General features: G+C 38.3%; 2 protein-coding genes across 16 annotated transcripts in view; both read left to right on the top strand.

The window, feature by feature from the left end:
* POGLUT3 (protein O-glucosyltransferase 3) overlaps positions 1–21,332 on the top strand; it is a 36,553-nt gene extending 15,221 nt beyond the window's left edge. For 3 of the 9 annotated variants that reach the window (XM_081545367.1, XM_081545364.1, XM_081545368.1), the window contains exons 2-8: positions 4,695–4,892; positions 8,936–9,222; positions 12,101–12,317; positions 14,029–14,225; positions 15,528–15,722; positions 17,551–17,655; positions 18,914–21,332. In XM_081545367.1, coding sequence (XP_081401493.1) covers positions 4,796–4,892; positions 8,936–9,222; positions 12,101–12,317; positions 14,029–14,225; positions 15,528–15,722; positions 17,551–17,655; positions 18,914–19,039 — 1,224 coding nt within the window. In that variant the 5' untranslated portion in view covers positions 4,695–4,795 and the 3' untranslated portion in view covers positions 19,040–21,332. The remainder of the gene's footprint in view (positions 1–4,694; positions 4,893–8,935; positions 9,223–12,100; positions 12,318–14,028; positions 14,226–15,527; positions 15,723–17,550; positions 17,656–18,913) is intronic. The other 6 variants (XM_081545372.1, XM_081545370.1, XM_081545371.1 and 3 more) reach the window with 4 other exon arrangements.
* A 542-nt stretch (positions 21,333–21,874) lies between these two features.
* The window catches only part of C11H11orf65 (chromosome 11 C11orf65 homolog), a 67,347-nt gene continuing 66,767 nt past the window's right edge, over positions 21,875–22,454 (top strand). For all 7 annotated transcript variants that reach the window (XM_081545391.1, XM_081545378.1, XM_081545385.1 and 4 more), the window contains exon 1: positions 21,875–21,984. The gene's annotated coding sequence lies outside the window, so the exon portion shown is untranslated. The remainder of the gene's footprint in view (positions 21,985–22,454) is intronic.

The raw sequence follows: 22,454 nt of genomic DNA, 5'->3' as shown, positions 1-22,454 counted from the left end.
AGTCAAGTGGGCCTTAGGAAGCATCACTGTGAGCAAAGGTAGTGGAGGTGATGGAATTCCAGTTGAGCTATTTCACATCCTAAAAGATGATGCTGTGAAAGTGCTGCACTCAATATGCCAGAAAATTTGGAAATCTCAGCAGTGGCCACAGGACTGGAAAAGGTCCGTTTTCATTCCAATCCCAAAGAAAGGCAATGCCAAAGAATGTTCCAACTATGCACTATTAGACTCATTTCACATGCTAGCAAAGTAATGCTCAAAATTCTCCAAGCTAGGCTTTAACAGTACATGAACCGAGAACTTTCAGATATTCAAGCTGGATTTAGAAAAAGATTGAGGAACCAGAGATCAAATTGCCAACATCCGTTGAATCATAGAAAAAGCAAGAGAATTTCAGAAAAACATCTACTACTTCTTCATTGACTACGCTAAAGCCTTTGACTATGTGGGTCACAACAAATTGTGGAAGATTCTTCAAGATATGGGAATACCAGACCACCTTACCTACCTCCTGAGAAATCTGTATGCAGGTCAAGAAGCAACAGTTAGAACCGCACATAGAACAATGGACTGGTTCCAAATTGGGAAAGGAGTACAGCGAGACTGTATATTGTCACCCTACTTATTTAACTTCTATGCAGAGTACATCATGAGAAACGCTGGGCTGGAAGAAGCACAGGCTGGAATCAAGATTGCCAGGAGAAATATCAGTAACCTCATATATGCAGATTGACACTATCCTTATGGCAGAAAGTGAAGAGGAACTGAAGAGCCTCTTGATGAAAGTGAAAGAGGAGAGTGAAAAAGCTGACTTAAAACTCAACATTCAAAAAACGAAGATCATGGCATCCGGTCCCATCACTTCATGGCAAATAGATGGGGAAACAATGGAGACAGTGACAGACTTTATTTTTTGGGCTCCAAAATCACTGCAGATGGTGACTGAAGCCATGAAATTAAAAGTTGCTTGCCCCTTGGAAGAAAAGCTACAACCAACCTAGACAGCATATTAAAAAGCAGAAACATTACTTTGCAATAGACTTCTGTATGGTCAAAGCCATGGTTTTTCCAGTAGTCATGTATGGATGTGAGAGTGGACCATAAAGAAGGCTGAGCACTGAGCAATTGATGATTTTGAAATGTGGTGTTGGAGAAGACTCTTCAGAGTCCTTTGGACTGCAAAGATATCAAACCAGTCAGTCCTAAAGGAAATCAGTCCTGAATATTCATTGTATTGACTGATGCTGAAGCTGAAACTCTCATACTTTGGCCACCTGATGTGAAGAGCTGATTCATTAGAAAAGACCCTGATGCTTTGAAAGATTGAAGGCAGGAGGAGAAGGGGATGGCAGAGGATGAGGTGGTTGGATGGCATCACCGGCTCAATGGACATGAGTTTGAGCAAGCTCTGGGAGATGGTGAAGGACAGGGAAGCCTGGTTTGCTGCAGTCCATGGGGTCACGAAGAATATGACATGACTGAGCGACTGAACTGAACTGAGCTCACAGTTAACTTAAAATGTTTCAGGCCCACAGGAAGGTGATTCAGTTATGCATATACACATATATTATTTTTCAGATTATTTTCTTCTGTAGATTATCATAAGATATGGACTATTGGTCCCTGTGCTATACAGTAAATTTTTGTCCCTTATTGCATATCTAGTTTTTTAAATAGAAATCAAGCATTCTATTCATACTAAGTCAAACAAGTGAAATCAAAATGTCATACAGTTTTTATTTAGGTAAAAATTCATGTTTTCTAAAATATATATAATACATACTCTTTATATGTATACAAAAGCTTTTCTACTTTGCTTGATAAAGGCTTGAGAAAGAACTTCAGAAAAAAAAAGAGATGGAGAAATTGGGAAACATAAGTAAATGAAATGGGAGTACTGAATATGAAATAACAAAAATAAAACAAACTAGATAAAAGTAAAGGATCATCATATAGTCCATTTGTTTTTAAACATGGCTGCTCAATAGAAACATACCTGGAGCTTTGGAGAAAAAAAGCAATACCTGAGCATTTGTATTTTTCAAAAAAATACCAAGATAATTCTGATATGCATCTGGATTTCAAAAAGTGATTACAGGTTTTTCTATTAGTTCCTAGTTTTTGGTGATATAGAATTCTATTATTTTCCTGTTGACCAATCATGATACAATGGTATTAAGTGAGTAACAGCTACATAATCACAATAGTAAAAGATGTTTATCAGTTTTCACAATCAATAACCAAACACAAAATAAAAGATAATTACAATTGCAAGCCATATTGGGAACATGATTAACCTAACAATATAAAATAATTACATACAATTTGGGGGGGGGTGTCAAACAGAGTGATGTGGTAAGTGGAAGTGCGTATATGCACATGTTTTCATCTGTCCAGCCAGTCTATGTCTTTTGGTTGGTGCATTTAATTTATTTATATTATGATAATTATCAATATGTATGAACCTGTTACCATGTTCTTACTTATTTGGGGCTGATTTTGTGTAGGTCTTTTCCTTTTCTTGTTTCCTGTCTAGAGAAGTTCCTTTAGCATTTGTGGTCAAACTGGTTTGGTGGTGCTGGATTCTCTTAACTTTTGCTTGTCTGGAAAGCTTTTGATTTCTCCATCAAATCTGAAGGACAGTCTTGCTGGGTGGAGTATTCTTGGTTGTCAGTTCTTTCCTTTCATCACTGGCTTGTAGAGTTTCTGTTGAGAAATCAGCTGATAGCCTGATGGGAGTTCCCTTGTATGTTATGTGTTATTTTTTCCCTTGTTGCTTTTCATATTTTATCTTCGTCTTTAACTTTTGTCAGTTTGATTACTATGTGTCTTGATGTGTTCCTCCCTGGGACTCTCTGTGCTTCCTGAACTTTGTTGACTATTTTCTTTCCCATGTTAGGAAAGTTTTTAGCTATTATCTCTTCAAATATTCTCTCAGGTCCTTTCTCTCTTTCTGCTCCTTATGGGACCCCTATAATGTGAATGTTGATGCACTTAATGTTGTCCCACAGGTCTCTTAGGCTGTCTTCCTTTTTTTTTTTAATTCTTTTTTCTATATTCTGTTCTGTGGCATTGATTTATACCATGGTGCCCTCCAGGTCATTTATCTGTTCTTTGCCTCAGTTATTCTGCTCTTGATTCCTTCTAGTGTATTATTCAATCTCTGTCTTTTGTTCTTTAGTTCTCCTAGGTCTTTGGTATTCATTACTTGAATTTCCTCCATTGTTTTCCCAAGATCCTGTATCATCTTCACTATCATTATTCTGAATTCTTTTTCTGGAATGTTGCCTATCTCCACTTCATTTAGTTGTTTCTCTGGGGTTTTATCTTGTCCCTTCATTTGGGAGATAGCTTTCTGCTTTTTCATCCTGATTAACTTTCTGTGATATGGTTTTTTCTCGCCACTGTGGGATTGTGGTACTTCTTGCTTATTCTGTCTGCCCTCTGATGGAGGAGCCTAAGAGGCTTGTGTAAACTTCCTGATGGGAGTGACTGGTGGTTGGAGAAAGTGAGTCTTGCTCTGGTGGGCAGGGCCTTGCTCAGTAAAGCTTTAACCCAATTATCTGCTGATGGGTAGGATTGTGCTCCCTCCCTATTAGTTGTTTGGCCTGAGGTGACCCAACCCGGGGGTCTATGGTTGGGTTAATGGCAACCTCCAAGAGGGCTTATGCCAAGGGGAACCTTCCAGGACTGCTGCTGCCAGTGCCCCCTCCCTGTGGTGAGCCTCTGCCAGCCCACACCTCTATGGGAGACCCTCAAACACTAGCAGGTAGTTTTGGTTCGGTCTCCTGTGGGGTCAGTGCTCCTTTCCTCACAGTCTTGGTACATGCAAGATTTTGTTTGTTCCCTGCAAGACTGGAGTTTGTTTTCTCCAGTCCTGTGGAAGTCCTATAATCAAGTCCTGCTGGCCTTCAATGGAGAAGGAAATGGCAACCCACTGCAGTACTCTTGCCTGGGAAATCCCATGGACAGAGGAGCCTGGTAGACTGCAGTCTATGGGGTCACGAAGAGTCAGACACGACTGGGTGACTTCAGTTTCACTTTTCCCTCTCATGCATTGGAGAAGGAAATGGCAACCCACTCCTGTGTTCTTGCCTGGAGAATCCCAGGGACGGGGGAGCCTGGTGGGCTGCCGTCTATGGGGTCACACACAGTCGGACACGACTGACGCAACTTAGCTGCAGCAGCTGGCCTTCAAGTTCAGATTCCCTGGGGATTCCCAGTCCCCTTGTCAGGTCCCCAGGCTGGGAAGACTGACATGGGATTCAGAACCTTCACAGCGTGGGAGGACTTCTTTGGTATTGTTTTTCTCCAGTTGGTCAGTCACCCACCTGGTCAGTATGAGATCTGATTTTTTCGTGATTGCGCCCCTCCTACCATCTCTCTCCAGCTTCTTCTTTGTCTTTTGGTGTGGGGTATCTTATTTTGTTGGGTTCCAGTGTTCTGATAGTGATTCTTCAACAGCTAGTTGCAATTCTGGTGCTTGCACAGGAGATGAGCACACGTCCTTCTATTCTGCTATCTTGAGCCGCAGGCCTCAGTTGCTTGGTTTTGAAGACCTAAACTAAATATAGTTCCTGGTGTCAAAGATCTTCAAAACTAAAATAATTTTGTTTACCCTTGATGGTACAGAAAAAATAAACTTCTGTGAAACAGAACCATGAATAGAATTACTTATATATTTTTTTTTCCAGGTCAAACACTATTCAGAGTAGTAATCAAATCTCTCTCACCTAAAGAGTCAGTTCGGATTCATGTCCCTAAACCTTTGGACAGGAATGATGGAACATTTTTGATGCGATATAGGATGTATGAAACCGTCAGTAAAGGGCTGAAGATAGAAGTCCTTTATGGTGATGAACATGTTGCTCAGTCTCCCTATATTTTGAAAGGTAAGTAATTATTACATAAACCAGAATCAGCCTTTTGTGTAGAACTGCAGGCTTTCAGACTGCATTATGATGATGTTAAAGACAGGTGCAAAAGGATAAATGTGATATATGTACCTCCTAGAGTTCAATTCTCTTGATATCTTAGGGGAGAGAAAGACTAAGTAATTTAAAGAGATTTAAATGACAAGCAAAAATATTCTTGTGTATTTACCCAGGTAGTTACCATTTTTAGTGCTCTTCATTCTTTTGCCTAGATACATGTTTTCATTTAGTACTATTTGCCTTCTACCTAAAGAATTCCTATTAACTTTTCATTTAATGTGAGGATGATGGTGATTAGTTCTTCCAGCTTTTAGATATCTGAAAATATCTTTATTTTGCCTTTATTTTTGAGAGATATTTTGCCAGGTAGAATTATCAGTTCAGTTCAGTTGCTCAGTCGTGTCTGACTGTTTGTAACCCCATGGATTGCAGCACGCCAGGCTTCCCTGTCCTTCACCATCTCCTGGAGCTTGCTCAAACTCATGTCCATTGAGCCAGTGATGCCATCCAACCATCTTATCCTCTGTCATCCCCTTCTCCTCCTGCCTTCAATCTTTCCCAGCATCAGGGTCTTTTCTAAAGAGTCAGTTCTTCACATCAGGTGGCCAAAGTATGAGAGTTTCAGCTTCAGCATCAGTCAATACAATGAACATTCAGGACTGATTTCCTTTAGGATGGACTGGTTGGATCTCCTTGCAGTCCAAGGGACTCCCAAGTATCTTATCCAACACCACAGTTCAAAAGCACCAATTCTTCAGTGCTCAGGTTTCTTTATGGTCCAACTCTCACATCCATACACGACTCCTTGAAAAACTGTAGTTTTGACCAGACAGACGTTTGTCAGCAAAGTAATGTTTCTGCTTTTTAATATGCTGTCTAGGTTGGTTGTAGCTTTTCTTCCAAGGGGCAAGCAACTTTTAATTTCATAGCTGCAATCACCATCTGCAGTGATTTTGGAGCCCAAGAGAATAAAGTCTGTCACTGTCTCCATTGTTTCCCCATCTATTTGCCATGAAGTGATGGGACTGGATGCCATGATCTTCGTTTTTTGAATGTTGAGTTTTAAACCACCTTTTTCACTCTTTTCTTCACTTTCATCAAGAGGCTCTTTAGTTTCTCTTCACTTTCTGCCATAAGGGTAGTGTCATCTGCATATATGAGGTTATTGATATTTCTCCCTGCAATTGTTGATTCCAGCTTGTGCTTCATCCAGCCCAGCATTTTACATGATGTACTTTGCATATAAGTTAAATAAGCAGGGGGGACAATATACAGCCTTGTTGTACTCCTTTCCCAATATGCAACCAGTGCGTTGTTCCATGTACAGTTCTAACTCTTGCTTCTTGACCTGCATACAGATTTCTCAGGAAGCAGGTAAAGTGGTATTTCCATCTCTTGAATTTTCCACAGTTTGTTGTGGATGACACAATCAAAGGCTTTAGTGTAGTCAATGAAGCAAAAATAGATGTTTTTCTGGAACTCTCTTGCTTTTTCTATGATCCAGTGTATGTTGGCAATTTGATCTCTGATTGCTCTGCCTTTTGTAAATCCAGCTTGAACATCTGGAAGTTCTCAGTTCATGTACTATTGAAGCCTGACTTGGAGAATTTTGAGCATTACTTTGCTAGCGTGTGAGATGAGTGCAATTGTGCAGTAGTTTGAACATTCTTTGGCACTGCCTTTCTTCAGGATTGGAATGAAAACTGACCTTTTCCAGTCCTGTGGCCACTGCTGAGTTTTCCAGATTTGCTGGCATATTGAATGCAGCGCTTTCACAGCATCATCTTTTAGTATTTGAAATAGCTTAAGTGGAATTCCATCACCTCCACTAACTTTGTTCATAGTGATGCTTCCTAAGGCCCACTTGACTTTGCATTCCAGGATGTCTAGCTCTAGGTGAGTGATCACACCATCATGGTTATCTGGGTCATTAAGATTTTTTTTTATAGTTCTGTGTATTCTTGCCACCTCTTCTTAATATCTTCTGCTTCTGTTAGGTCCAGACTGTTTCTATCCTTTACTGTGCCCATCTTAGCATGAAATATTCCCTTGGTATCTCTAATTTTCTTGAAGAGATCTCTAGTCTTTCCCATTCTATTGTTTTCCTCTATTTTCTTGCATTGATCGCTGAGGAAGGCTTCTTATCTCTCCTTGCTATTCTTTGAAACTCTGCATTCAGATGGGTGTATCTTGCCGTTTCTCCTCTGCCTTTAGTTTTCAGGGTTTTTTTTTTCCCTTTGAGTACTTGAAATACATTGTTCTGCTGTCTTCTATATCTGCTCACTTGCATTATTTCCAGCTATAAATCTGCCATTTTCTATATCTTGATCCCCTGCTAAATATTTTTCTCTTTATCAGTTGTTTTGAGCAATTTGATTATTATGCACTTTGGTGTAGTTTCTTCATGTTTCTTATGCTTGAGATTTGTGGATCTTTGGGTTTATAGCTTTCATCAAATCCAGCATAAAAGAGGCCATAACTTCTTCAAATATTTTTTCTGTTCTATCTCAGCTCTCCTCCAAGAATTCTAATTGCCCTCACATTAGGCTTGAAGTTATCCCATGACTCAGTTATGCTTTTTTCATTTGAAATTATATTTATCTCCATTTCATTTTGTATAGTTTCTATATGTTTAAGTTTACTAATCTTTCCTTCTATTATGTCCAATTTGTCATTAATTCTATCCAGTGTATTTCTCATTGCTTGATGCTTTCTCATCTTCTTGAGGTTTTCTCTAGGATGCAATTAAGTTGTTTGGAAGTAAGTTGATCCTTCAAATTTTCTTTTACAATTTATTAGGCAGGTCCAGAGCCATGTTTAGTCTAGGGCTAATTATTCCTTACTACTCTATCCAACCTCTATGAATTAGCATGCTTTCCAGTTTGGTTTGTATGAATAGGCACTTTTTCCAGCCCTGTATGAACCATGGGTATTGTTGCCGCTAATCCTTATGGCCTTATGGATAGCTCTTTATTTGTTTTGGACAGTTTATTCAAACATATATATTGATCAGTATGCCTTAAATATTTGAGGGGAACCTTGTACAGATCTCTGGAGTTCTGTCTGTGCAGTATGTTCTGCACCTTCTAGCTGCCTTGATCTCCCTGGACTTTCAGCTCTGTCTCATTAACTCAGTGAGACATCTGGGTTCTACTCGGATTATTCCTCCCTGTTGCACAACCTAGAAACTCCCTTGGGCAGTAAACTTTAAGAACTATAGAGTTACCTCATTTGTTTGTCATCTCTCAAGCTCATTATTCATTGCCTAATGTCCAATGTCTTACAAAACTACTGTTTCATATATTTTATCCATATTTTGGTAGTTTTAGGTAGGAAGCTAAATTGATCCCTATTACTTATGCTGGACTGAAGTAGAAACCCTCCAGAAAATTAAATAGCTTTTTAAATTATTTTTATATTAAATATGGATACATTGTAAAATAAGATAAATTTTGCACAAATTCTTTTTTAAATGAGTCTTCAGAATAGTTTCATACTTATGTCTGACCACTTTAAGCTTACACTTCAAGATGTCCCTGAGTTTCATATTTCCTTTTTGAGATGTGCTGATGGAGGTAATTTTAGGGATTCAGAGGAAGAGACCTCATCTTGTCTTTAAAAATCACCAGCCTTACTACATAATCATGCCTAAAAAGGAATACATTCTCTTTTTCCTTGTTGAAAGGTAAATTTTATGCTCATCAGCCATTTATAGCTCATTGGAAATAAATTTATCAGTGAATTGAATGAGTAGGTTACATTGGGAGAGAATATGCTATACTAGGTTATCTAGGGTGGGGTGAAAAGGGGACAAAAGGTAAGAGCACAAGACTCTGACATTACTTTTACCACTGATTTGTTTACAGTAGATTATCCTTGTCTGGATAATCTTAGAGTTTACCAAGAAGTCATCGCATGCTCACAGCAGTGGCAGAAACAAGTCCCTGTGTTGCATTGCTTGTTAATGGAGCTTGGCATTCCACGTGTTTTGCTTTCCTTAGGGCCAGTGTACCATGAGTACTGTGAGTGTCCAGAAGAGGATCCTCAGGCCTGGCAGAAAACTCTGTCTTGTCCAGACAAGGAACCACAGATTGAAAAAGATTTTGCTTCTTTCCCCAGCATTAATCTTCAGCAGATGCTAACTGAAGTTCCAGAAAGGTTTGGGGATGAGAGGGGTGCTATTGTTCATTACACGATTCTCAATAACCACATCTACCGAAGATCTTTAGGGAAATACACAGACTTCAAAATGTTCTCAGATGAGATTTTGCTGTCACTGGCAAGAAAGGTATGAGAATGAATTCATTGATTCCAAAACCAAAGTAGTTTAAATATTTATTTGTAATATTTAATTCTTAGAATAATAATGGTAAAGAATGAAAATGGATTCCAGGCTTGAAAATGTACATCTGTCTACCACCTAAGTATGGATCAGGTGGATCTCTCTTTCCTTTAATATTTAAGTTAAATAGTTTGAGCCCCCATGTCAGGTAGGTAGACCATACAGCACTCTCCCAAGTCTTCTGTGAGCTCCCACACATTTACAGCTGCAAGGTGACTTCTTCAGCTTCCCCATTCCTGCTGAATACTCCTTCCATTCAGATTTCACTTTCTACAGCAGTTTTCTTCTTGTCACCTCAAAATAAGTTGAACTTAGGACACATTTTCATTGTTTTAATCCTAAGTGCTTCTAAAAGATCATGTCCATGACACACCTTGTTGAATGTTGAGGTACCAGAGAGAGGTTATTTTGTGCCAATGCAGAATAAGGAAAACAAAAATCCCAACATTTAAAAATAGACATCCCTGCATAAAATCAGACTCTCAGGCATCCTTACGTCTGGGAATTTCTCACTGGCTGACCTTGATCTTCCTGTCTAGGCTTCTTATGAAACATGATTGGAGCTTCTATCTTCCAAAAGATTTCACATCCTCAGCACCTCCTCCCTCTATCCCTCTATTCAGCCCCTCTTTCCACATTTACAAAACTCCTATAAATCCTCTTAAGCAGAGCAATTCAAACTACCTTTTGTTATTCTTTATTCCCAATCGTGCAGAATAAAGGAGGAAGAATGGGCATTTTTTACCTCTCTCATCTAGAAAGGCCATGAAGGTAGTTTTCCTACCCAAAAGCCACCTTTCCTGATATGACTTATATACTCCCAAGCACATGAAATATGGGACTGCAATCAGTTCTTATTTTAAATAGCAGTTGCCTCCCCATCAGCCTAATAATATGAGCATATAATGGGCATCTGATGCTAAAGGCTGTTCCTTCTTCCTGGACTACCACCAGTCCACTCTGCCCTGTATTTCTGTATCTCTTGTGCTTACGTGGTTTTCAACTAGGAATGATTTGCCTCTGAGAGGAATTTGGCAGTGTTGCAACTGGGGACTTGCTACTGCACCTGGTGGGTAGAGGCCAGGGATTCTGCTGATTCTACAATGTGTAGGACAACCCCCACAGGAGAGAATTACCCAGACCAAAATGTCAATGGTGCCAAGATTGGGAAATCCTGCTCTACAGTGAGAACTTTTGATGGGGAGCTTATGGAGTATAGCCCACCTGGCTCCTCTGTCCATGGGATTCTCCAGGCAAGAATAGTGGAGTGGGTCGCCATTTCCTTCTCCAGGGGATCTTCCTGACACAGGGGTCAAACCTGGGTCTCCTGCATTGCAGGCAGACTCTTTATGGTTTGAGCCACCAGGAAATTCCTTATTAATAAGCTACTAAATAATAACAGGGGAGCACTAGGGTGAAGAATCATATCCCTTTGCCCTTCCCTTTTGTTCCAGGTTCTTTGCCCAGTGACTAAAAAGGGATTTAAGATAAATGAGACTCACCTCTGGTTTTTGAACAGCTCACCCTAAAGGAACTTGTTTTTGTTATTCGAAAGTGAGGATGGGAGAGGAATACAAACAACATTATACCACAACATGATAGGCACGTAAGAAAAGTAGGTACCCAGGGTTAAAATGTCTGAGGAAAGCAAGTCATAGAGGAGGTAACGTTAGCTCTGGGTGTGAAGGATGAGAAAAGAGATTGCCAAGTGAATAAGTAGGAGAAGGGCATTCCAAGTAGAGAGAATTACATGTTAAGGTGGGTGGCATTTTCCAAAGAGTAAAGTTTTCTGGTACTTGTGCAGATGGAAGATGAAATTCAGAGCTAATCTGGAGCAAGATAGTGGGGGCCTGAATTTTAGCCAGAGGGTTTAGACCTTGTCCTATAGGATTAAGGTACTGTTAAGCTTAGTAGTAACATTAATTTGGGTTTTAGAAATTTGAACAACAATGTGGATAGCAGGAGAGGCAAGAATCAGAACATTTAGTAAGGGACAAGTATTGCAACAATAGAGATGATAAAGGCCTTAACTAAGGCATTGAGCATGGAGATAGCAGATTCCAAAAACAAACGCAGTTGTTATAAAGAGGTTTGATAGCGAAGGAAAACAAGGGCTTGGGTCTAACTTTATAGATTCTCACTTAGGCTGTTGGCAGAAAGGGTGCTTGAAGCCATCCATTCACACTTTTCTACATAGTTTCCATACCTATAGTTACATATACACACCAGTTTTAAATGCCAGCTCTGAAGAGAGGTGGCTAATTCCTGCTTAAGTGAACTGTCATGCACCATCCTCACCCTTGATTTTCTGCTTTCTTTTAAAATTTTTTATTTATTTATTTTTGGCTGTGCTGGGTCTTCGTCGCTGCACAGGCTTTTCTCTAGTTGTGGTGAGCGGGGGCTACTCTTTACCTGTGGTGTGCAGGCTTCTCATGGTTGTGGGTTCTCCTGATGCCGAACATGGGCTCTAGGGCACGCAGGCTTCAGTGGTTGCAGCATGAGGGTGCAGTAGTTGCAGCTCTCGGCTCTAGAGCACAGACTCAGTAGTTGTGGCGCATGGGCTTAGTTGCCCTGCAGCATGTGGGATCTTCCCTACCCAGGCATTGAACCCGTGTCTCCTGCATTGGCAGGCAGATTCTTTACCACTGAGCCACCAGGGAAGCCCCTTGATTATCTGATACTACTGATGACTGAGAGGCATCCTTCTCTCTTCTATTTTCAAATTTGTTTTATCAGAAATTTTTTAAAAGTCAAAGAACCAAAGCATTTAGTATCAAAGACTGAGGTCTTCCCAACACTGATAAACATTCTTTTGTTTATTTAGGTCCTTCTCCCAGACTTAGAATTTTATGTTAATCTTGGAGACTGGCCTTTGGAGCATCGAAAAGTCAATGAAACCCCTGGCCCTTTACCTATCATTTCATGGTGTGGCTCTCTGGATTCACGAGATGTTATCCTTCCAACATATGACATCACCCATTCCACACTTGAAGCTTTGAGGGGTGTTACCAATGATCTCCTTTCTATTCAGGGAAATACAGGTAAAAGTCATTCTCTAAGAAAAAGCTTCAAAGTAAAAAAGGTGAAAGGAATGTTCACTCAGAGAGAGCACGACCATATATGTAAATAACCATTGTTCTTCTTTTCTAACCAGGAAAAGAGAAAAACAGCAGTGTGAACTCTAAAGTGGTTTTTGTTTAGGATTCTTCTAATTCAAAAATCAAAGATACGTGAGCTGGGCTAGTAATGTCCAAAACCTACTATAACCGAGTCTCCTTTGAGTTGGTCACATGTAAATACCATTTGAAAATATATTTTTAAAAATTTTTTATTCATTTTATTTTCTTTTAAAAATTGTATTATTTATTTATTTGGCTGCATTGGGTCTTAGTTGCAACATGGGGGATCTTTGTTGCATCATGCAGGAGTTTGTGTTGCCACTCGGACTCTCTAGTTGTGACGTGCAGGCTCAGTAGTTGTCATGTGTGGCCTAAGAGCTCCGTGGCACATGAGATCTTGGTTCCCCAACCAGGGGTCAAACCTGCCTCGCCTGCATAGCAAGGTGGATCCTTAACCACTGGACCACCAGAGCAGTCTCATAAAAATATATATTTGGTAAAACTTTCACTCAATGGTGATTCCAGTGCCTTTCTATTGCTGAATAAAATGAGGGGGAATTCTGAAAAATACAAAGTTACCTTCATCTGTAAGAGAACTGTGATATAATTTGGATATTACAACCTCCAGTAAGAAATTCTCTTCCCTGTTTCTGTCTCTCTTGATCCTTTATCATCCGAATTCCTTCCCTCCTATTTAATGGCCTTAGGTTTATGGTAATACACACCATTTTATTAAATGAACTCCCTGAGTAGGAAAAAACACTGCCTTGTCTTTACAAGGCTTCGTTTCTATTTTGAGCAGTTCAGTGGACTTATGTTGTAGATAAGACTAGAGGCTCCTTGTAAAGTTTCTAGAGATAATGGGAAACAAAAGCTGACCTACTTTTTATTTGATATTGGTAAATTCCTGAAAAGTGTGCTAAAATAGTGAAGAGGCTGACCACCCCCCTAGTTCTGTGATTTATGATTTATCCCTTAGAACACTGACAAGTGTTAACTAATGACTTCTTTTTAGAATAATAGAAAGAGATCTGAATTAATTCTTCCCGATTATTTCCCTCCCAGGAAAGAGAGAATATAAATATATATATACATAGTTTAGTTATACATATGTATTTTCATTTAACAGCATATTAGAAAAATTCTTCAGTGTATTCAAATTGATGTGCTCAAAATTCTGAGTGACCTAAGAATTAAAGTTGTGTGCGTATTACTTAATTGTATAGTTTGTTATAGTCACTCTAAGAATGACAGTCTAATCTGTTTGTGTGTTTGTGTGTGTGTGTGTGTGTGTGTGTGTGTGAGAAGCACAAAAGATGGAAGAAACTAATGCCTTGGTGAGTGAACCAAGTCATAGAATCTCTTTTTGCTTTGAACTTGATCCAGCATTGTTTTGGATAATTCCTCAAGTCATACAACAGGAACTCAGCCTTTTGAGGGAGCTCTCATTAGTACACAAAAGGATAAAAATCAGAGCATATTTTTCGGAAGTTACACTTACTTTAGAAGATGTGTTGATGATAAAAGAGCTTTAGCATCTTAAATGACAAAGCTAGATTAAAGATGATTATACTTACCATAATATAAAAATGTCAGATTCATATTAGTATTTTTTATGGTCTCAAACATCTAGGACCTTCCTGGATCAACAAAACAGAGAAAGCTTTCTTCAGAGGTAGAGATAGCCGAGAGGAGAGGCTTCAGTTGGTGCAGCTGTCCAAGGAAAATCCACAGCTACTAGATGCAGGAATCACAGGATACTTCTTCTTCCAAGAGAAAGAAAAGGAGCTTGGAAAAGCTAAATTGATAGGTTTCTTTGACTTCTTTAAGGTATGCGATTAGGTCTTCCTGGATAGATATGAAGTGATGAACTTGTGTTAAATGTCAAACAGACAGCTGGGGTTGGGCCGATTTCTACGATTTTATGACCCAGCACCCACTTTCTTTTCAGACACAGGGAATGACAAAACTCATGCAGTTTCCTTTTCGTTTGTTGTTGTTAGCTTTGTCTACAAATAGCTCAGAACTGTGTTTAGTACTCAAAATATAGTACAAAGATTAACTTAGGATTTTGGTATATTTCCATGTTTTTCTATTTTTTGTATTTTTTTAATAAACTGGGAATCTAAATGTCTGTTACCTAAAATGATCTTGTAAATAAAACGAGTATGAATTTCATGCTAGTAAAATGATGTTCAAGTCTCACCTCTAGTCCTGCCTCTGCTACTAACTTTGGGGCTGTCATTTCTGCAGTACCTCTCGCCTCTAACATGTGAGCCTGCCCAGCTCCTTCAGAGCACCGTATATGAGGCTCAAACGAGAAAGAGATGTGAACAGCGTGACCAAAACTAACTGGCTGTGACAAAATCTAAAGCCCTTGGTACCAATTATTTAAGAAAAAATTAATTACCAAATCTGTATGTCCTCTTCCTCTCAATGTGATATAATGAAGAAAGCATGGGATTTGGGCTCATACAACTGAGGTTTATAAAGATCTCTGAAATGAGTTTTATCGTTTATAAAAAAGAAGGAGATGATAATATCTGCTTCACGTTATTATAATTGAATGAAAAATGATTTTGAAATGTAAATCAAAGTTTATTAACCCAACAAACATGTCAACAGTATATGTACTGTGTTGCTAGCATCACACTAGTCCTTAGTCTTCTCCAGACTTCTGTTTCCTCAGCTCTAAAACTGAGCTTTGAGATAATGCCTTCCCTTTTCATACTTACATGGGTGTAAGGAACAAATGAAATCATGTATAAATAAAAGTGTAAATTATTATCAATATTAATCTTTAATAAATGTAGAACTTTGGAAATAGTTTTCTTACCTGGTTACAGAAATCTGAATTCCCCATTACGTAGACATAGTTAAAAATAGGCATTCCTACTTCCTAAGATTATTTATCACCTTACCTTTAAATATGTTGTATTTCTTAAAGTTGACCTGATGAATGCTGCTTATGATTTTAATACAAAGAGAAGATGTGTGTTACAAAATAAAATGTAAAGTTTATAAATATTAAGTTGGAAAATAATTTCTTTATATTTAATATTACAGTGTTGACCAGACGCAGAAGTGAAGCAAATGACTACTAAAACTTTTATGTTTGTTTTAATCTTTTAGTACAAGTATCAAGTGAATGTGGATGGGACCGTGGCTGCTTATAGATATCCATATCTCATGCTTGGCGACAGTTTGGTTCTGAAGCAGGACTCACCATATTATGAACATTTCTATATAGCACTGAAGCCGTGGAAACATTATATTCCAATTAAAAGAAATCTTAGTGATCTACTAGAGAAAGTTGAATGGGCCAAGGTATGCTTTCCATAGTTTTAATTTCTTTAGGCAATAACAAATTCACCAGTATTATTTAGTTACACAAGTTTCATCATAACACAATTTGACATAATTTAGGCAAATGAAATGTTATTTTGTGAAATTTTTGTTTCCCTGAAATCAACACCGGGAAGAATCAACATCAGGACCATTTTGAATGCCCCCTATCAGTATGCTTGAGGATTTTTAGAAGATCTGAAGTACAGTGTTACATAGAATATAGATTTTTCTAAAGGATCACTATTCATGCACACACCAAATGCAAATTACATTAAAAGATTAAAAAGACCAGGGTTAAAGTGCTTTATGCACAAGAAAATATTTAAAGCAATTATGGTACCCTTTTGTTTTCCCCAGTTAGAAAAAAGAGCACAAGTTTTTTTTTTTTAATTAATTTTTATTGGAATAAAGTTGATTTACAGTGTTGTTAATTTCTGCTGAACAGCAAAGTGAATCAGTTATACATGCACATATATCCATTCTCTTTTTAGATTCTATCCCATATAGGTCGTTACAGAGGACTGAGTAGAGTCCCCTGTGCTATACAGTAGGTTCTTGTTAGTTATCTATTTTATATATAATAGTGCATATATGTCAATCCTAATCTCCCAATTCATCCCTCCGCTTTCCCCCTTGCAAGCCATAATTTGTTTTCTCTATCTGTGGCTCTATTTCTGTTTTGCAAATAGATTGATTTGTATCAATTTTTTTTAGATTCCACACATAAGTGCTATCATATATTTGTCTTTCTCTGTCTTACTTCACTCAGTATTGACACTCTCTATGTCCATCCATGTTGCTGCAAATGGCATTATTTCCTACTTTTTATGGCTGAGTAGTATTCCATTGTGTATATATACCACATCTTCTTTATCCATTTATCTGTCAGTAGACACTTAGGTTGCTTCCCTGTCTTGGCTGTTAAAAATAGTGCTGCAGTGAATATTGAGATGCATGTATCTTTTGTATGGTTTTCTTGGGATAACAAGTTCTTAACGAATGCATGCTATACAACATCCCAAGAATCATAAGCTTCCCATAAAATAAGAATTCTTTTTTTTAGAGGAAGAATACTGAAAAGCTCTTGTGTTTTATTGTGAAATTATAAAATTTACCTTTCCATTGTAAGTCTTTATTCTGTTTCTGAGAAGCAATGTGGCTGTGGAAACAACTGGATACCTGATGCAGAATATTTTTGTGACCCTTTTTATAAAGAGTCAGAATTGCTTGGAAATGGCTTTTCCTGGGGGCAGCATCATATAATATTAGATATTTTATAAAAGTATAATTAGGAATATTGACTATTCCTGGTATTGAAGGAATAGCCGGTGAATACTAAGAACTGAATTTTTGATTACAACAATAACATAGTCTTTCATGGGTACCCTTTTAGAACAACTTTTTGGCTCAAACTAAATATTTAAATAAGATGTTATAGCATAAAAACTAATTCATTCTATTCTAGTTTGTATTTTAATATGTAGCAGAGAGAGTTACATTGAGGGAACAGATGATGAGCCCCAGATTCCCTGAGTAGCTTGGAAAGTACCAAGACAGTAGGGGCTGTATGTGGATTGTTGCCCTGGGGGGATCCAAACCATGTATGATTATTCCAACATATAGCAGAGATGTCTAGGAAAGTACTTCGTCTATTTCCATAGCCTCATTCTGAAGTTATATTTTCATCACGTTTCATCTCTCCCATGATGTTCACATTCAACCCTACATCTCTCCTACCCCCCACTTAGCTTTTTTTGTGGGTCGCAGGAGTAATTTTCATTCATTGTTTCTTTTTTAAACTTTTCAGGAAAATGATGAAGAAGCCAAGAAGATTGCAAAAGAAGGACAGTTGACTGCTAGGGATCTGCTACAGCCACACCGGCTTTACTGCTACTATTACAGAGTACTACAGGTCAGTTCAGAGGATCCATCCTGCTTGGTTGAATGTCCTCAGACCAAAAAATGGCCTGAGTCCTTGCTTCCTGAAGGGGCTCAAGAGTCAGCCTGTGGAACTCTGGCTACACTGAGGCACCAGCCTATAGAAAGATAGTGCTAGGTCCCTTTGTGACCACCATATTTTTATCTCTGTTCAGTTTTAAGAAGAACAGTGCTTATAGAGACCTTACAAATATAGATTAAAAGCTCTGAACCTCAGAGAACATCTTTCCTCATATGAAAAACAGGAGGGTTGGACTAGAGATCATTAACATCTCTTTCTGCTCAAAATATCCTCCTCTTCATTCTCCTTACTAATTAGGATTCATGCTTTTGCTGTCAGTACAGGGTGGAAAGCAAATATTTAATTTGTTGTATAAAACAAACATTTAAAGTACAGTTGACCCTTGAAAAAAATGGGTTTGAACCGTGCAGGTCCATTTATATGTGGATTTTTTTTAGTAGTAAATATTACAGTACTGAGGCTTCCCTTGTATCTCAGTGGTAAAGAATCCATCTGCCAATGTAGGAGATGCAAGAGACATGGGTTTGATCCCTGGATCAGAAAGATCCCCTGGAGAAGGAAATGGCAACCTGCTCTAGTATTCTTGCCTGGAGAATCCCATGGACAGAGGAGCTTGGTGGGCTACAGTCCATGGGGTCACAAGAGTCAGACACAGCTGAGCACGTACATGCATACTACAGTACTGCACAATCTGAGGACATGGAACCATGCATGCTGAGGAACCACAAAACTGAAAAATCCGATGTAAAGGAATATTTCAGTCAAAGTGGAGGGACATTTCACAGTCCCATCACCATTTGCAAAATGTCTATGACTACAGGCCTAAAGGGAAGGATGTATAAAAACCACAAACTTTACTTTGAGATGCTTATCATCTTTGTTCACTGATTTGAATATTCAACAAAGTTAATTATTTATTAGCATGTGGAGGATGAATTCAAGAAGTGCTGTTGTTCAAGTTGGGACACTTTGTTTGATGTCCCTTTCCAAGAGGGTTCTTACCTATGCATAAAATAGTGGATTGGGGTTCTTTGTAAAATTATGAAATAGCACACTAGTGCCTATCATAACTAAAGTTAAAATGTCACTTCAGGAGTGAAATAGATCAGACCTTCGGTTTTAGTCTGAAGATACACAGCAACTAAAAACAGTAGCATGAGTGGGGATGATTCAGTGGAATGAAGTTTGGACTAATCTTTCCACATTCCAGGAGTACGCCGAACGCCAGTTGAGCAAACCTGAAATACGTGATGGAATGGAACTTGTTCCTCAGCCAGATGACAGTGCATCTTTGTGCCAATGCCACAGGAAAAGGCCTTTGAGACAAGAGCTTTAAGTGAGTCCAGATTCACGCTCCTATGTGTGCCAAGAACAACTTTCATGGCAGCACACAGATGGAATCTAAGCTGTGAAGACTGTGAAGACAGCCTGGAAGGCTGGAGGCAGGGGACTGCTTCTCTTGATGGTTTCATGCTATGTGGGTGGACAGGGCAATATTAGAGTAAGTATTACCAAATATCTTAGTATATCAATATCTTTTCAGTACAAACTTCTATTATCATCATCATAGTTTCTCTAAAAAGAAAACTTGGGGGTCACAGGAGACAGAGAGGCTTGCCAAAATATAAAGAACTTTCTATGAGACTATTTACATGGTATTTATTGGTTTGTTTCTATCCCTTGTTCACTTTCCCTCTTCCCTTTCCAGTTATGAAGAAAATATATTTTTTCAGGGCGCTACAAGCTGCTTTTGGCATTCAGTAATAGCAAGTTTCCTCTTGGAAGATCTGACAGGAATAATTAAGGAAGATGAGAATGACTCTTGTTATTAAAAGTAGCTTGGATACTGTGGAGGGAAATTATTTTAAAGCTCATTCATATCCTTTTAACTAAGCTTTACTCAAGGCCCAAGACAAAATTAAGAGGAGATAGTGCCTTAAGCTAGTAATTCCCAATCGATCTGAGCTGGACAACCATCAAGAACAACCCAGTTATTAAAGTAGATGACAGCATCCTATGGGTACCTTCATTATCTATATATTTGAATAGATAAATGATAACTGTAGCCAGGTAGGGATCTTTAATTCTTTTTATTCTTTAAAAGGGATGCTTGAATACCTCTGCAACAAGCTCCAGGAAGCCTGATATCTTGGGATTCACTAATAAGCTAATGACAAAAGCAAGCATCTATTCTTCACTGTACCCCTTCTGTATTTCACTGTGCTATATTACTAAGATAAAAACTTTGGAAATTTACTTTGCCTTTTAGGACAGGGTGTAGTCTTAAGACTTACAGCCCAGAAATTCATTACACACTCCTTGTAATATCACCAATCTGAAACTCAGTTCATTAAAGAACACACTCCCAAAACAGGAAATATCCACACTCCCAATTTAAAAATATTTACTCTTCTAGTTGAAATATTTACTTAACCTGGAAAACAGTGTGACCATTTTAAATTAGTCATATTTATTCTTTACTGAACATCAATAGGGACACAGAATTTTTTTAAACTAGATGAAAGCGAAAGCACATTTTGTAATGGTGTAATCAAAACCAAGGCTTCCCTGGTGTTCAGCAGTATAAAGAATCTGCCTGCAATACAGAAGATACAGGAGATGTGGGTTCTATCCCTGGGTCAGGAAGTTCCCCTGGAGGACGAAATGGTGACCCACTCCAGTATTCTTGCCTGGAAAATCCCATGGACAGAGGAATCTGGTAGGCTACAGTCCGTGGAGTCACAAAGAGTCGGATACAACTGAGCACCTATAGCATCTGTCTATGGAAAACACTAATATGCACCAGTTGCTCAAAAACACAAGTGCACAAGTATAAAAGGGCAAGCTGTACAGATCCTATGGAGGAGACAGGTGTGAGGATATGTGAAAGTGTTAGTTGCTCAGTTGTGTCCAACTCTTTGTGACCCCATGGATTGTATGTAAGTTAATATAATAACTACATTTATCAAAAATAAGCTATTAACATTTTTTTACAGGCAAGAATACTAGAGTGGGTAGCCATTCCCTTCTCCAGGGGATCTTCCCAACCCAGGGATCAAACCCAGGTCTCCTGCATTACAGGTGGATTCTTTACTGTTTGAACCACCAGAAAAACCCCAATAAAATGTTGGAAACATGTTAAATAGTCATCATGAGGGAGCTGGCTAAATAGATACCTATACATCAAGGAATACAGTTTAACCATTAAAAAGAATGAATTAGCTCTAAATGCACTATCATGAAAGCTTTTCATGACAGTGTTCAGTGAAAAAAGTTAGAGAACAACATGTATAATGTGATACCATATATGTAAAAAACAAAATGTATCCATATGGTTGAAAGGATATTCATCAATATCTGAGGAGGGAATTGAGAGAAGGAATTTTTACTTTTGCCTTAAACCTGTCTATGATATTTAAAATGTGTTTACTGTAAGTATGAATCAGATTGGACAATAATGAAAAATACAAACCTAGGAAAAGAAAATAAATGCATAAAAGATATATATAAGAAAATAAAATGAACATTTATATTTCCTTTGTGCTATTTTAAAATTTACTATGTCTAGAATTTTGTATCATGGGATATATTATTTACACTTTTTAAATAAAGTACACTTTCTGAAGAAATTTGAAAAAGATAAATTTTGTTTTTTAAGCAAGAGGATTGAACCACCTATAGTTTTGGTATTTCTGTAACTGGGTTGGTCTAGTTTTGATTCTATTATGTCTTCATGAATGAATGAATTAAAACTTCTATCATCAACACTAAATCCCTAGTGAGTAGAAATTAATATTGAAGGAAAAGATATTTGGGCTTGACACCATTATTTTCTGTTATTTCAGGTGAAAATATAAAGTGCAGTGTCTTAGTTCATGCTACCATTATAAAAAATTTACCGCAGATTGGGTGGCTTTGACAGAAAATATTTATTTCTCACAGTTCTGGAGGCAGTCAGCCCAAAATCAAAATGCCAGCAGACTGAAGTCTGGTGAGAGCCCATTTCCTAGTTTGCAGACTGATACCTTCTCATTGTGTCCTCACATGGCAGAAAGCAAAGAGAGAGGAAGCAACTCTACCCTGTCTCTCTTATAAGGGCACTAATTGCATCACAAGGACTCCACCCTCATGACCTAATTACCTCTCAAAGGCTCTGTCTCCAAATACCATCACATTAGGGATGAGGGTTTCAACATATTAATTTGGGGGGCCGGGTACAGGCAAACTTTCAGTCCATAGCAGGCAAAGAGAGGAAACATTCTCTCCTGACATAAGCCCAAGGTAAGAAGAAATATCAGTTTCTTATTTAGAGGGATATGAAATCATCCTTGTGGTGGTGACTTATGTCTGACTTCCAATAGTTGAGAAAAAATTAACCAAACAGTAAAAATCCCTCTTCTATGCACAGAACCAGATCTTCTATGCACAGAACCAGAGTTTATCCTATCCCAACCACTGCTGCCCCTAACCTATGCCAACCTCTCGTGGAACCATTCCAGTTACTGAGATCAAAGTTTTCTCTTTTAAGCCAAGTTCTCTCTATAGAGCTATGTGGAAGAGGAAGCCACACTAAACTCTGATAAGCAACACTGCAATATTTCTTAAACACAGGGGAAAAAAAACAACAACTGGAGTTTGTTTATTCTATGGAAAGAAATTGCAAATCCTGGAAGTGTGCACAGGAAGGGTAAGGGCAACTTATGTAGAGGGAGTTACGACTGCCAGAAGTGAGGAAAGCGAGTTAGAAAAGA

The sequence above is a fragment of the Giraffa tippelskirchi genome, chromosome 11 (genome assembly GCF_054371585.1).
Source record: "Giraffa tippelskirchi isolate mGirTip1 chromosome 11, T2T-mGirTip1v1.2.pri, whole genome shotgun sequence".
NCBI lineage: Eukaryota > Metazoa > Chordata > Mammalia > Artiodactyla > Giraffidae > Giraffa > Giraffa tippelskirchi.
Note: the sequence above shows the minus strand (reverse complement) of the source record. Positions and strands in the feature narration are given on the sequence as shown.